Source organism: Corvus brachyrhynchos, unplaced genomic scaffold, assembly GCF_000691975.1.
Source record: "Corvus brachyrhynchos isolate BGI_N302 unplaced genomic scaffold, ASM69197v1 scaffold1, whole genome shotgun sequence".
In the NCBI taxonomy this organism is placed as follows: domain Eukaryota; kingdom Metazoa; phylum Chordata; class Aves; order Passeriformes; family Corvidae; genus Corvus; species Corvus brachyrhynchos.
In genome coordinates this window covers 4,560,578-4,573,636 of record NW_008237222.1, presented here as the reverse complement: position 1 = coordinate 4,573,636, position 13,059 = coordinate 4,560,578, and the positions used below count along the sequence as shown (strand labels likewise).

Below are 13,059 nucleotides of genomic sequence, written 5' to 3'. Positions count from 1 at the left end.
CTGAGGAGCTGCCAGGGCGGTGGCTGGGCCTCCCGTCCCCGCGCTGACCGTGGGGCAGCCCCCGGGGTGCGCTCGGGCTGTGTCGGACCGGGCCGCGCGGCCCCTCCCGGGCATCCGTCCAGCCTGAGGGAGAGCCAGGGCCCTCGCGCGACGGTGCCGGTGCTTATGGCCCGTCCCAGCTGGATTGTGCCAGCCTTGCAGGAAAAGGAGAGTCAGGGCTGAGCCTCGGTGTCCGCTTCGGCATGGGGACTGTGTTCTGGGGACTGCAGAAACAGATTCCACGTGTGGGGAGGTGTAGGCTGCAGCTACTTAAGTTTTTTAAGAGGGAGCACGCATAGCTGAGAAATGAGTTTGAGGATAAGCAGCGGCAGGCAGGGCTGGTCCTGTGCTCTCAGACCTATCTCTTCACCGAGCTTGGTTGGGGTCGTGTAATGAGTAGGGAGTGGGAGACCTGCCAAAGAAATCTCAGTTCATAAACTATGCTTCTGTGTGCCGAGCAGTATTTCCTGGTTTGGAGGACAAATGCTTCTGTGAACTGCTGTGATTTATCCAGGTTCCCAAATATGACATACTTCTGTTTCAATGTTGTTCAAATTATAATTGGCTTTTTTTCTTGTACTTTGCCAACGTCTCTTCAACTTTATTGTGTTAATCTTAACACTAGTTCTGTTACTTTGTTTTGATGTGTGGGATTGGTTTCCTTAAGAAATCAAGTAAGATAGCTGTGTACCGTCCTTAAAAAAAATTATAAAAATTGTTCTGAAATCCATAAAATCTGGGGAGTGTTCTTTCTGAGTAGGTTTGGGTTACAAAATTTGGCAAGTGTTGTGGTGTTAAGTAGCTGCTGTTCAGAGGGTGAGTGTTGGATTTCAGTCATGATGGCCTCTGTTTCAGTGACCTTTGGTCTAGGTTTGAATATAGTTTAACAAAATGTAGTCTTTTCGTACGTGGCCTAGCCTATTGCAGTATGAAATAACGTCTTTATTACTAAGTTGCTTTCTAGTTTAATAACAAAACTGCTGAAATTGAAGTGACAAAGCATAATACATTCAAAGATACGAGGTGATGGTAATTTGTAGTTGCTACGCATTCTGGGGAAGGGGGAGTTGGTAGTCTCTCATGTGAAACATACGTGCTCCCTGGTGAGTTAGTTACACAGTTAAAAAGTTGCACCTGAATGTATTTTAAGTTGGAAGACCAAATATTTTTATTCTGTTATTATTTTAAGGAAAATCTAACTGAATCTCTGTCTTTTTGTCTTAAGGAGTATTTTTTCCCCCATCAAGTGCTGTCAAAATATTTTGAAGTGCTGCATGTTGCTGTGTCTGCACACCCCAGTTGTTTTGATAAAAAAACATGAGAAACATGGTATTTATAAAGAAAATTTAATAAAACCAAGCAATTTTTAGAGAGAAATGACAGTTGCAGAAAGTAGGATTTAAGGATGGATGGGGCTTCAGGAGTCCCTGTCTTAGAAGTTTGTCCTTTCCTTGATAAGATACAGATGAGTGAAAACACTGAAAGCAGGGCAGCAGTTTATGTCAGGAGAGGTTTTAATGAGGGGATTTCAGGTTATGGAAAAGAGGCAATATTCTCTGCAGAAAACAATGGAAGTTCATGTCAGTTAAAAACTGTAGGATCTGTTTTCTGCATTTGGCACTTAATGTGTATAGCTTTTACATATGAAAATTAAGATTTATTAATTTCAGATAATACTGTACAGATACAGAAAGGTCCTTTTCGTGAAATTAAGATGTAACCCTGTAATACAACTAATTTTCAGAAGTATTTTAGTATCCCTCTGTTTCTAAACCGGTTTCATATAATTCTGATGGGGAAACTTGTGATTGTTGAGCAGGTTCTTCTGTTACAGTTTTGTCATATGACCAGCAGTAAGGATGTGGTCCCAGAGGGACAGAAGCTGGTGTCTAGTCTTGAGTTTCTTGTTGCAGGAAGGGCGTGAGCTGGAGGAGGTTTCTGGATTCCATTGAAGCCTGGCTGTACAGCCAGTGGAGCTTTAATAACTCTTTGATCAGCTGAGTGATGAAACCATAGGAACGTTCTGGAGTAAAGGGAACTTTGGAGGTTTCTGCTGTGGGGAGATCATGGGAGAGTTCTACATATGATTTGTATGATGCTTTTATGGAATTTTAAAGAATATTGCTCAAAGGCATACTCTTGTATTCTTAGTTTCTGTGGGTCTGGTACAAGGGAGGGATGTTCTGTATTGTTCTTGAGGGGTTTTGTTTTTAACGAAGAGCATGTATAGTAGAGTTCTTAGTGTAAATAAAAATGAAGACTGATTAAAACAAAAGAGAAAAGCAAGATTTTAAAATTTATGTTGCTTGTCTTGCACCTGGAGTTATTTGTTTAAAAAGGATTGCTTTTCATAGGAAACTGCTTTGGTTGGTTTATGTTGTGAGGTTTATTTAATGAGGCGGTATTTTATCTCTCATATGAAAATTACAGAGCCTGACATGCATTCATTCAGATTAGAGATTTTTTAAATTTGCACTCCAAAATCATGACTGACATCGTTATTTAGCTCTTTTAAAATTTGTGCTGGTGTTCTAAAAATGTTACACTATACTTCTATTATCTGTAGTATGCTGGACATGTAACAAATTATCTGAAATGGTTTTTATTTAAATGGTCTATCAATAAAAAAATATTTTCATTGTTTAATATGCTGAATTTAATTATTTTTTTCTTGTTTCCCCATCATTGTTTTCAAGATTTTCAAACTAGTGGTATGAGCTTATTTTATCTACTTCCTATATGTAAATGTCATGTGGAAAAGGAGCTTTACTGCTCCTTCAGCTGCTAATCACTTTGCCAACAATAAGATGGAGAGCGGATTGTCAATAGCCACATCCAGAAGGGAAGAAAAGTTAAAAAATAATGAGAGTGTCTGTTACAGAACATGCTTGCTGCTAGGAAATAGATATCTAAACTGTTTGATTTTCATGTATTGATGATTTGAAGAAGATAGAATCCATTGTTCTGATGGTTGCAGAATCTCTGTGTGATTTTTTTGGGTCATTGGCAATTTTTATGGTGTTTTCAAAAACAATTTTTACATGAAATTTATTTCCTTTGAGGAAATAAAGTAGTATGCATGTTAGGTTTTTTCCCTTCAAGTGGATGGGAGGGTTGTATTCTATAGCTTGCAGTGTAATGCATTGAAAGAATATATGGTATTCTGCATGAGTGGGGGGGGGCAGGAAATTTGCCAGAATGAAATGGCTGAGTCATTTTACAGAGTTTACATTAACCTGATTTTCTTCTCTTTTTTCCCCCTTTTTTTTTTTCTTATCATTGATATTTTTTTCTCTTTCACAATTAGCAAGAGGGCTCATTGTGTGCTCAACATTGTCTGAATAATTTGCTGCAAGGAGAATACTTTAGTCCTGTTGAGTTATCCTCTATTGCACAGCAGTTGGATGAGGAAGAAAGGATGAGAATGGCAGAGGGAGGAGTATCTAGTGAAGAATACAGAACATTTTTACAGGTAAAATCATCTTCATTTGAGGTTGCTTGATATTTGCCTGAAATGTAATATTGTCTGGCACAGACCTGCTAGTCTTGTGTAGCTAGACAAGGTTAATTTTCTAGTGCTAAAGCTTTTTAGATTTATAGGCCTTTTCATTCATGCATCTTGGATGTGTCATTTTCAAGTGTTACTAGTACAGCTTTACAATAATTCATCAAAAAGCTACATTACCTTCGTCTTACAAGTAGGAAGATCAGGCATGATCAGGAGGATCAGTATCAGTAAGCCACTGTCAGACAGGAACAGAAATTCCCATGTCTGTCTGCCCTTTAAGCACTGAACATCTCTAAAGGTTTGAGTTTTAAATTAACATGCCTATTTTGGGCATTGTAATCAGCCTTACAGACAAGGACATAAGTTGTTGCTTTAAGAATCTGCAGTTACATTTATTTTCAAAATTCAATTATTTTTGACCTTTTATGCTTACACCATTTTTCCCTTTTCTCCCTCCCAACCTCACTTCAAGCAGCAGCCTTCTGTAAACATGGATGATAGTGGATTCTTCTCAATTCAAGTAAGCACAGCTCTCCTCTGACACCATTTCCTGTTTATGCAATATATGTTCTCCTCTATAATTTAAATGGCATTGAGCTTTTTCATCTAGTTACCAGTTTATGGGCTTAATGGGATTAAGTGCTGGACTTCCAAGTGTTCAGTGTTTTCCATTAAGAGCAGTGACTTGCAGTTCTTCAGTTCATGGGCCCTCAAACACATAGGAGAAGCATGGATTCCAGAACTGTGAAATGACATCTGCTGGCAATAAGCTTGACTTCTAAGCTGTTTCTTATGGGCATTTCAGGTGTAGACCTTGGTTCCTACAGACTGCAGTTTAAAAAGCAGAATTCAGATTGCTTTCTCAAGTTAAGAGACTGGAAGGCCCTTCGCAATGCTTACAGGGTTATTACAGTGATCTGCAGATTTTTCTTGGGTTTTTTGATTTTGTTTTTTTAGGGCTGTAGGGGTAAAGTAATTAATAATAAATACTTAAACCAAAACAACAACAAAAAAAGCTTTGAACACCAAATTGGGGCTTGTGTCTAGATTAGAGCTCTAGGCATCTTTGGCTGTCTCCCAAGCTTTCAGTGGTGCTTGCCGATGCTCCAGACTTCTTCAAGAGCCTCTCTTCATTATGGCAGACTAGGCTGTTTTTCTATTTAGCAAGAAACCATTAACAGTTTGGCTTTCTTTCTATCACTGATTGGGCTGCTTCAGTAGCTGAAAAAATGCTTCCTTGTTCTACTTCTTTGTCCTGTCATTGCTTTGCCATTTGCTGCACAGTTGGCATGCTGAAAGGAAGTTGAATTGTTAACTTAAAAATTCTTACAGTGTTATTTTGTGTAGCTTTAAACAGTTTTTGTAAAAGAGTTGGTGCTCAGATCAATAAACTGATCCTGTGATAATCCAGTGGTACAAAATTTCCAATAGTTACTGTGAAGAAAGATTGAGATTGTATGGGGCGGAAGGAAAGTAAGGGCAGAGCAGTGCATTGCAAGTAGAGAGATGACAACTTAGGAAGTGTCTATGGAAGGTGAAATTACACCTTTGTTTGGGGGAGTAAACTCATTAACAAGGCTGAGTTAAATCTTAGTTTTGTTACTTCTCCTTAGGTAAGATGAGAGTGTTACGTTGCATGTAGATTCATGACAGCTGCATTTTGAGTAATGTGATTCCTAGGTTTCCTGGCAATGTTTTGAAATCTAAGTTTTATGAAAACAGTATAATTGTTTAGTGTAGCTAAGATGGTTGCATTGCTTGAATTTAGATTTGAACTAGTTTGACTCACGAAAAGTGTTATTTTTTGACAGGTTATAAGCAATGCCTTGAAAGTGTGGGGTTTAGAACTAATCCTCTTCAACAGCCCAGAATATCAGAGACTTGGGATCGATCCTATGTAAGACTTTTAATCTATGATTTAAATAATGTTTCTTTAAAATTGCTGTTTCAAGCTGTGCTGCATTTTGATGTTTGTATTATCCCCTGACTTGGACTTTTTGTTTTGTTGTGGGGGTGCATGAGAACATCTGTCCTCTTTGCCTTCATGATATTTTAGTATCTGTGGCATCACAGGTATATGGAAATTTCAGTGATATTGACAACTTCCTAAATATTATAAAAGCAGTATGAGTATTCGGTAATGTAACATAAATGGTTGTATTACTGAAACTTTATTATTATATAAGTTCGAATTAGTGATAACATCTTAAACATTATTATGTACTCTGATTTTAGAGTATTTAATTTTATTTATACCTCTTGTTTTTCTTTTTACAGAAATGAAAAATCATTTATTTGTAATTATAAGGAACACTGGTTTACAGTTCGAAAGTTAGGAAAACAGGTGACACTGTCTTTTTTTATTTTAAAATTTACTTCAGAAATGGGTGTGGAAAAGTGGTTGCAAGTAGATTGTGCTTCCCTTTTGAAGCTTTTGCTGCAGTTTGGTTTAATAGTATCCCATGTTTTTTAAAAAAAGTAAATGTTTGTTTTATTACAAAAATGCCAGGCAGGTCATTGTTAATGTTAGCCTGGGGAAAGATGGTAGTATCAATTCCCTTGTGAATCTGTCCTGTAGAGAGCTGCAGCTCTGGTAGAGTCTTATGTGACTTCTTAGACTACTTTCTTTTTTTTTTTCTGCATGAAGTACTGAAGAAAAATTGTTTGAGGGGTGGGAGGGAGTAGGGAATCCTGAACAAGGATTGGGATCCCTACAGAATGCAAACTTATTTTAATGCAATAAGTTACTGACATGGTAAAATAATTTTGTTTGTTTAAATAGGCAGTAGATATAAGGAAAAGTTCAAAGTTTTGATGGATAATAATGGATACTCAGAAGACTATCCGTTAGAATGAGGGTTGGGAAAGTAGAATCACAACTTTGTAGTATTATATAAAACTTTGAAACAATTGTATTCTGAGCAGGAAATAGTTATTAAAGGTAAGGGATGGCCATGTTAGTATGTGGTACCTATGTACCAACTCAGTTCATATCCATGTCCCTTACAGCACCAATGCAGTGTTTTATTTCAATAGCCAGTCATTGTTCTGGATCATCCTTCATAAGCTTTTATACAACATGAGCTGATTTGGTGTTTGGCTTTTTTTAGGGCTTTTTTTCATAGGAAACATTCATGGAAAACAGCTTTTAGATTCTGTAATAGTGGGACAGGGGTCTCTTTGCCCATTCGGTTCATTTTTGTAAGTTCTGGCTATTTATGTTGTCATCCAGATTTAAAAAAATAAAGAAAAATCACCCATGAATGAGAAAACTAAACTCTACTGTTCTGCTTTAGTTTAAAAGTATGGGTAATGTTTACAGACAATTTTTGTTTATTTGATATCAAAAAGGCTGGATTTTTTTTTTAAATTATGGAAGTGCTCCTTATTATACAATGCAACCGTGTTGGGTGGAATTTTATGAGAGAGCATTCTAACCCAAAGCATTCTAAGTTGGAGGGGAGATGTCTTTTGTCTTTTTGTATGTGTGGCCTGTAACCACATGAAGACAATACTAAGTTTCTGTTATCTAGAGGGTAATGAGAAGACTTTACAAAATAGGTGGACTTAGATTTATTTGACCTGCTTCTCTTCTGTTACAGTTAAAGCAAAATTAGTTTCACAAAACTTTCTCCTCCATAATGCCTTTTAAAAGTTGCCATAGTCTGTCCATCATATTTTTTACCCAACTTTTTATTTCTGTGTTTTTCTACACTGTTGGTCTTCTTACCCATTCCTAGTGGCAAAGAGTGTTTTTGGCAAATTGATTGCATGACAGGGTGGTAGATAGTAATTTATATTATTGTATGGGCCTGGCTGCAAGTGTATGGGTGCATATATGGAGGTTTGGGTAGATTAGGGCATTTCTGTGAGGATGGAGATAGAATTCTCCTTCTTCTATCTCAAATGGTGCTTCCTGGTTAAAAATGGATAATATTGAATGAGGAGGTCTAAAAAAAAGTTCTTCAGCTTCATTGATATATATGGGGGTTTAAGGGTGGAATATTTTGTTTCACATTGAATGTATTTTCTCTCTAGAAGTTTTATGTAAGTATAATACGGTTTCTCTCTTAGAAGTATTATAAATTACTAGTTATGGTCTTTGGGGAACTAGAAATGAGTTGTGTATGTTTATATGAAGTGTCCCTTCTTGTAATATAGTGCTGTACTCTCAGCATATTAAATTTGAGTAAATTTTTCTTCATTTTTAAGTTTAAAAATTATCTGAGAGAAGGGTAAACACTAGTTTTCAGCTTCACCCGCTATTAAAGGTGGAATGTTCAATGAAAGTATTTAATGGAAGTAATGTCTATTTCCTGTATCTATTAATTTCTTAACACACAGCATTAACTGATGATGGGTTTCTTGCTTCATTAGTTTCAGGTTTAAAACTAGGATTAATCAGAATTTTAGAATGATGTCTGAAGTAAATCAAAATACAATGGTTAAGGATTATCTGTTTTACTGTGTTTCCCTGGTACCAGTATTCAGTAATGGGAGAGAGCATGTGGTAATTTCCACACTTCAGATGTCCTGTTAGAGTATTTGAAGGGTAACCTTTACCAGTATAGGTATTATGCTTCAAAAAACTTTTATTTGGTAATTTATTTTAATAGATTTATTTGGATATTCCATAATAGAAAATTACCACAATGTACAGGAATGGATTACCGAGTAATCTTCATGCTAATTTGTTCTCTCAACCTTCTTTTTTTCTTAATTACAGTGGTTTAACTTGAACTCTCTCTTGATGGGTCCAGAACTAATATCAGATACATATCTTGCACTTTTCTTGGCTCAATTACAACAGGAAGGTAATAGTAACTTGCAGATGTTAAATCTCATTAATTAAAAGTAGGTAATAACCATTATTTCTTAGAACTTACGTATTCAGTTAACTACCCTTAGTTTTATGATTGAAATAGTGAAATAACCCAACTCCTTATAATGAAAGGTGGAGTCTTACATCTTAAGTTGCACATGATTGTATTCCATATAGTGTGCATTTTAGAGTGTTTATATCTGCACTTTAGTGCTGTAGACTTATGATTTCTTTTTCTCAGGTTATTCCATATTTGTAGTAAAAGGTGACCTGCCAGACTGTGAGGCTGATCAGCTACTGCAGATGATTCGGGTACAGCAGATGCAGCGACCAAAACTGATTGGAGAAGAGGCAGCACAGTCAAGAGATCAGAGGTAAGGTAAATAAAGATTTTATTTTGATAATGTTCCGTATGATTGATTTGCAATTTGGAAGTAATAAGAAGTACATTTAGTTCAATGTTTACTGCTGTTGCACACAGTAAAAGCAAGCTGATTGGCAACAAATGGTGTATTTTTAAGTGGGTAAAAGCTGCCTTAATAAGGATTCCAGTCTTTCCATTGAGTCTAATGTGCATAAGCATATTATACTGTAGATTTTTGACTTGGGGAGGAAAATGGGTTAGCATATCTGATAAACTACTGTTAATAGTAATTATTCTATAATTCAGACTGGTTTGTGCATTCCGTCATAAGTAGAAAAGAATGAGAAACTGATCTCTGATTTCCACATCATATGAATCATTCAGCCTTCCCTTTTGGAATAATTTTGCTGTAACATTGTGGTGCTGCTCATTTTTGGTGCCTTCTGCTAATACAAAACATCGTTGAAAGCATAGAAAGTACTACTTCTGCAATGATTTCATTGAAGTTGCATAGCGAACAAATTGCATACTGATAAAAAGGCTTAAGGCTTCTCAGAGGAATTCATTATTTTTCCGCTTTGTAAAGTTAAACTGATGTTGTAAATCGGTGGAATGATTGGCAGTAACATAGAAAGTGTGTACAGTTTACATGGGTTGCTTTAGTGTGGTCTTCCAGGCCTCCTGAGAAGGAGACCATATGCGCCATTTTCTGCTGGTATAACTGTTTCAATAGCAGTAGGTTTGAATAACATGTATCATGGCTTTTTGTGGGCTTATAATTTTTGACGATTTACTATCTAACAGCTTCTTGTCACCATGTGCGTTGTTTTAGAGTGCAGTATGTGGCAGATATATGTTAAGGTTGCACTGCAGTTGCTTGCAGCCCTTTTTGTGCTTTTTCATTTTTCAGGAAAATATTTGTTTATATAACAGACTTTCACAGGAGAAATATTTTTTCCAAACTTAAACCTAAAGTTAAATCAGCAGAACATACTAATTTTAAACCTCATGATAAAACCTAATGTGATTTCTGTCTGAATTTTGCGATGAATGTATGGATTTCACAGGCTACCCAGAAGTGATGTGGACCAAGGAATAGAAGTTAACCATCCCTTTGATGGAACAGGCATGTTAGACGAAGATGAAGAGAATTTTCAGAGAGCCCTAGCTCTAAGTAGGCAGGAAATTGATATGGAGGATGAAGAAGCTGATCTTCGCAGAGCCATTCAGCTCAGCATGCAAGGTGCAGTGCTCATATAAATTTCTTACAGTTGCTTGTGTTGCTTATGCTTTAAGCAACTACTGGAATCAGTTTGTCAGGCACTCTTTCCCGCAAGCGTCAAGCTCTCTGGAAAGACTGGTTTTAGGCATGGAAGGACAATCCAGAATTGCCTGTAGCCATCTCCCTTCTGCCTTTTGAAAAGTTGTAACTTACATGTTGGCATTGATTATTAGGAAAGAAGAATGAATTGGCAAAGGGTGGCAGGAGGAAACAGTTCTAAGGTGAGAAGGAAAGAGAGTATCAGGCAAAGTTACTCTAGGTGCTTAGCTCTCCAACAAGTCTCTTTCTTCTTCTCCTCAAGTTTGAAGACATTTTTTAAGCTGTATTTAATTTACTAACTTCATTTTACTATAATTAGTAGGATATGGCATGTTCTGGTTTTAGGTAGCCGTCGAAGTGAGCTCTCAGGCTCATTACCACAGAATGTTCCTCAGTCGTCGCACAGCAGTCAGACAGACTCCCTTTCCTCAGAAGAACTGCGAAGGAGAAGACAAGCATATTTTGAAAAGTAAAGTAGCTGATAGAAAACTGCATGTGGAAGTACATGTTGTATTTTTCAGTGCTTTTTGGGGTGTGAATGGGTTTCTTACTAAGGTCCAGCACACCTTTTCTGTCTTAACATGATTTCCTAACATAATAATGCAGTAGTCTTGCTGCTACTGGAAGTCTTGTGAGGAAAGAAAACAAAACATACATTATAGAAGTATTTTAAATGAAATCCTGTAAATTTCTGCAATTACCTTCCCAACAAGAAGTATTATTTCTCTAAGACTTTGCTTCTGGTAGTGATGCTTCTCATGTGCATCACACAAAAGCATTGTACGTATTTTATGTTGCTGTTCTGGTGTACCTTCTTAATACATAGCTGGGTTATTGTAGTTTTTCCTGATCTCGGTCTTACAGTAATGGAGGAAATAAAGACCAGGGAGAAATGGTATGGATGGGAGGAGTTAGACCTGGCATGATAGGATAAGAATGCAGAGCTTCCAAATCCTGGGAAAATAGTCATGTGGCTTGGAATGTAATACTGGGAAGATAGGTGTCTGAAGGTTAGCAGGGTGAAATGATGAAAGAGATTTTGGGCACAGGGGTGTTACTGTACCAAACAGCTTCTACTTCTGACTCTTGGCCTTCCTTGCAATGAAATGAACTCGATTGAGGTCTCATACTGATGTTAATCTTATTCTCTTATAAATTTATAACACTTTCAGACAGCAACAACAGCTACAGCGGCAAGATCAGACCCCAAACCTACAGGATAAGGCAACTGTCAGCTCAAGCACTCCAGAAGCTGGCCCAGGTATTGTTTTTTAAACTTACATCCAACGCTGAAATGTGTCCTTTTTATCTTTGTATTGTTTCTTAATTTTCCTTGTCTGCCTACTTTGTCACTTCAGCAGCCATTCCGACTGCATATCACAGCTGTTACTGTACTGGCAGTGAAGGAAAGGATCACTTTCCTGAAAAGCCTGTTTCCCTTTGAATGGCAATATTCTGTTTCAAAGTGAAGAGCATTGCTAGCAGACCACTTGAGTTCTAGCTTTGCTTTTTGTTGTTTTGTTTGTCTTGAGCATTACAAATTGGAATCTTTGATGGTATTTGTGCCAACTATGTGTTTTCTAAATTACTTTTAAAGTTGTATGACAACTTGGAGTAATATCTGACAAAATTATTGGAACCAGTTTTCAGAAGAACATGTGTAGACCTTACCAGTGTTAGGTATTGATGATCCAAAATTGGTGTGTATGGTTGCAAACTGCCTTTTGTCAGTAAAAAACTATTTGCAAAATGTTCAGTGATTATAATAACAAAGCCAGTTTTGTGGGTGGGGTGGGAAAAGGGGGGTGTGGACAAAAGAAACAACAAAAACATTTAACTGAGATTAAGAACTGTGAATTTATTACAGCTTGTATGCATTTATTGTCTTTAGGAGGTGATATGAGCGAAGAAGACATGCTTCAAGCAGCCATGAATATGTCTCTGGAGTCTGTTAGAAACCACTTGAATTCAGAAGAGGAGAAATAACATCATTATTCCCCTTGTATTGTCAAAATGCTAAGTCTCCATTAAAATTCTACTGTGTGAATGTTGCACAAACAGGGTTCATTTCAGAGTTCTGGAAGCAGGACTGAAAGGGGGGCTGCTGGAGGTCAGTTTAGAGAGGGTCTGCAAATACAAAAAAGATTGCACTAATGTAGAGAACTGTAGCACTCCTACTACAAAACATCTGCTCACAAGAGTAGTGTTGTTAAAATTAATAGAACTGTTCACACAAACAAAATTAGACAAGGGTAGCAGCTGTAACTTGCATTTAAAAAACAAGTTTAAATTGTTTTGAAGAATTCTATAGAAGATACAAATGATGCTGAAAACAGCATCAACTGATTTTCTTCAGTACTAATGGAAAAACAGATACGAGTAGTAAGTTATGCTCATAAATTCTTTTTAATAGATCACTCTAAATTGGGGAGAGTAATTAAGTTCCATTCATCTTAAATAATTTATCTTGTGATTGTTTATTATTAATGACTTAATGTCAGCTTTTTGATCCTGCTGTCCACTTCTGAAATGATCCATTCTGCAGGAGAAACAAGAATCCCTAAATTTAATGCTTTTCAATTCAAGACAAAATTTTCAGTGTATTGTTGATTATCATGTTATTCCTGAGTCTTTCAGTGATTTCTGACTTTTTAACAGTTTTTGGTTTTAATTCCAATTGTAAAATTTTAGGTTCATCTTTAACATACTGTCTTTTAGCAGATAACTTGCCTTATTTGGCTTGGGGTTTTTTGTAGTTCTTGTTTGTTTTTAATTATTGTATTCTTATGTTCTTTCTTGTTAAGCCACTGTATTTTTACTACAAAAGCAGCATATACTCAATTGGGTTGAACAGGTTTTCTCTTCTACCTCTTCCAGAGTCTTTTCCTCTTCAAGCTCAACCCTTCATTCTGGCCTTTCAGTATGAAAGAGCTGTAACGGAGTCTAGGAGAAAGTAGGAGGGGATTTAGGTGCCATAAAGTCAGTGCCACACACGAGGTGCATTC

General features: G+C 36.8%; 1 protein-coding gene across 1 annotated transcript; it reads left to right on the top strand.

Annotated features, from left to right (window-relative positions):
* The first annotated feature begins 6 nt into the window (after positions 1 to 6).
* ATXN3 (ataxin 3) lies at positions 7 to 12,231 on the top strand. Its single transcript, XM_008629711.2, has 10 exons — positions 7 to 3,511; positions 4,023 to 4,067; positions 5,359 to 5,444; positions 5,825 to 5,891; positions 8,274 to 8,361; positions 8,611 to 8,743; positions 9,801 to 9,976; positions 10,400 to 10,523; positions 11,227 to 11,315; positions 11,946 to 12,231. Exons 1-10 carry the CDS (start codon positions 3,458 to 3,460, stop codon positions 12,038 to 12,040), a joined length of 957 nt encoding a protein of 318 aa, XP_008627933.1. The 5' UTR covers positions 7 to 3,457; the 3' UTR covers positions 12,041 to 12,231.
* The last annotated feature ends 828 nt before the right edge of the window (positions 12,232 to 13,059 follow it).

Bases quoted from the DNA above. Each gene is read 5' to 3' on its own strand.
- ATXN3 (XM_008629711.2), top strand. From the start codon at position 3,458: ATGAGAATGGCAGAGGGAGGAGTATCTAGTGAAGAATACAGAACATTT. The intron at 4,068-5,358 runs GTAAGCACAGCT...ATTTTTTGACAG, and splicing joins GTGGATTCTTCTCAATTCAA to GTTATAAGCAATGCCTTGAA. The intron at 5,892-8,273 runs GTGACACTGTCT...TCTTAATTACAG, and splicing joins TTCGAAAGTTAGGAAAACAG to TGGTTTAACTTGAACTCTCT.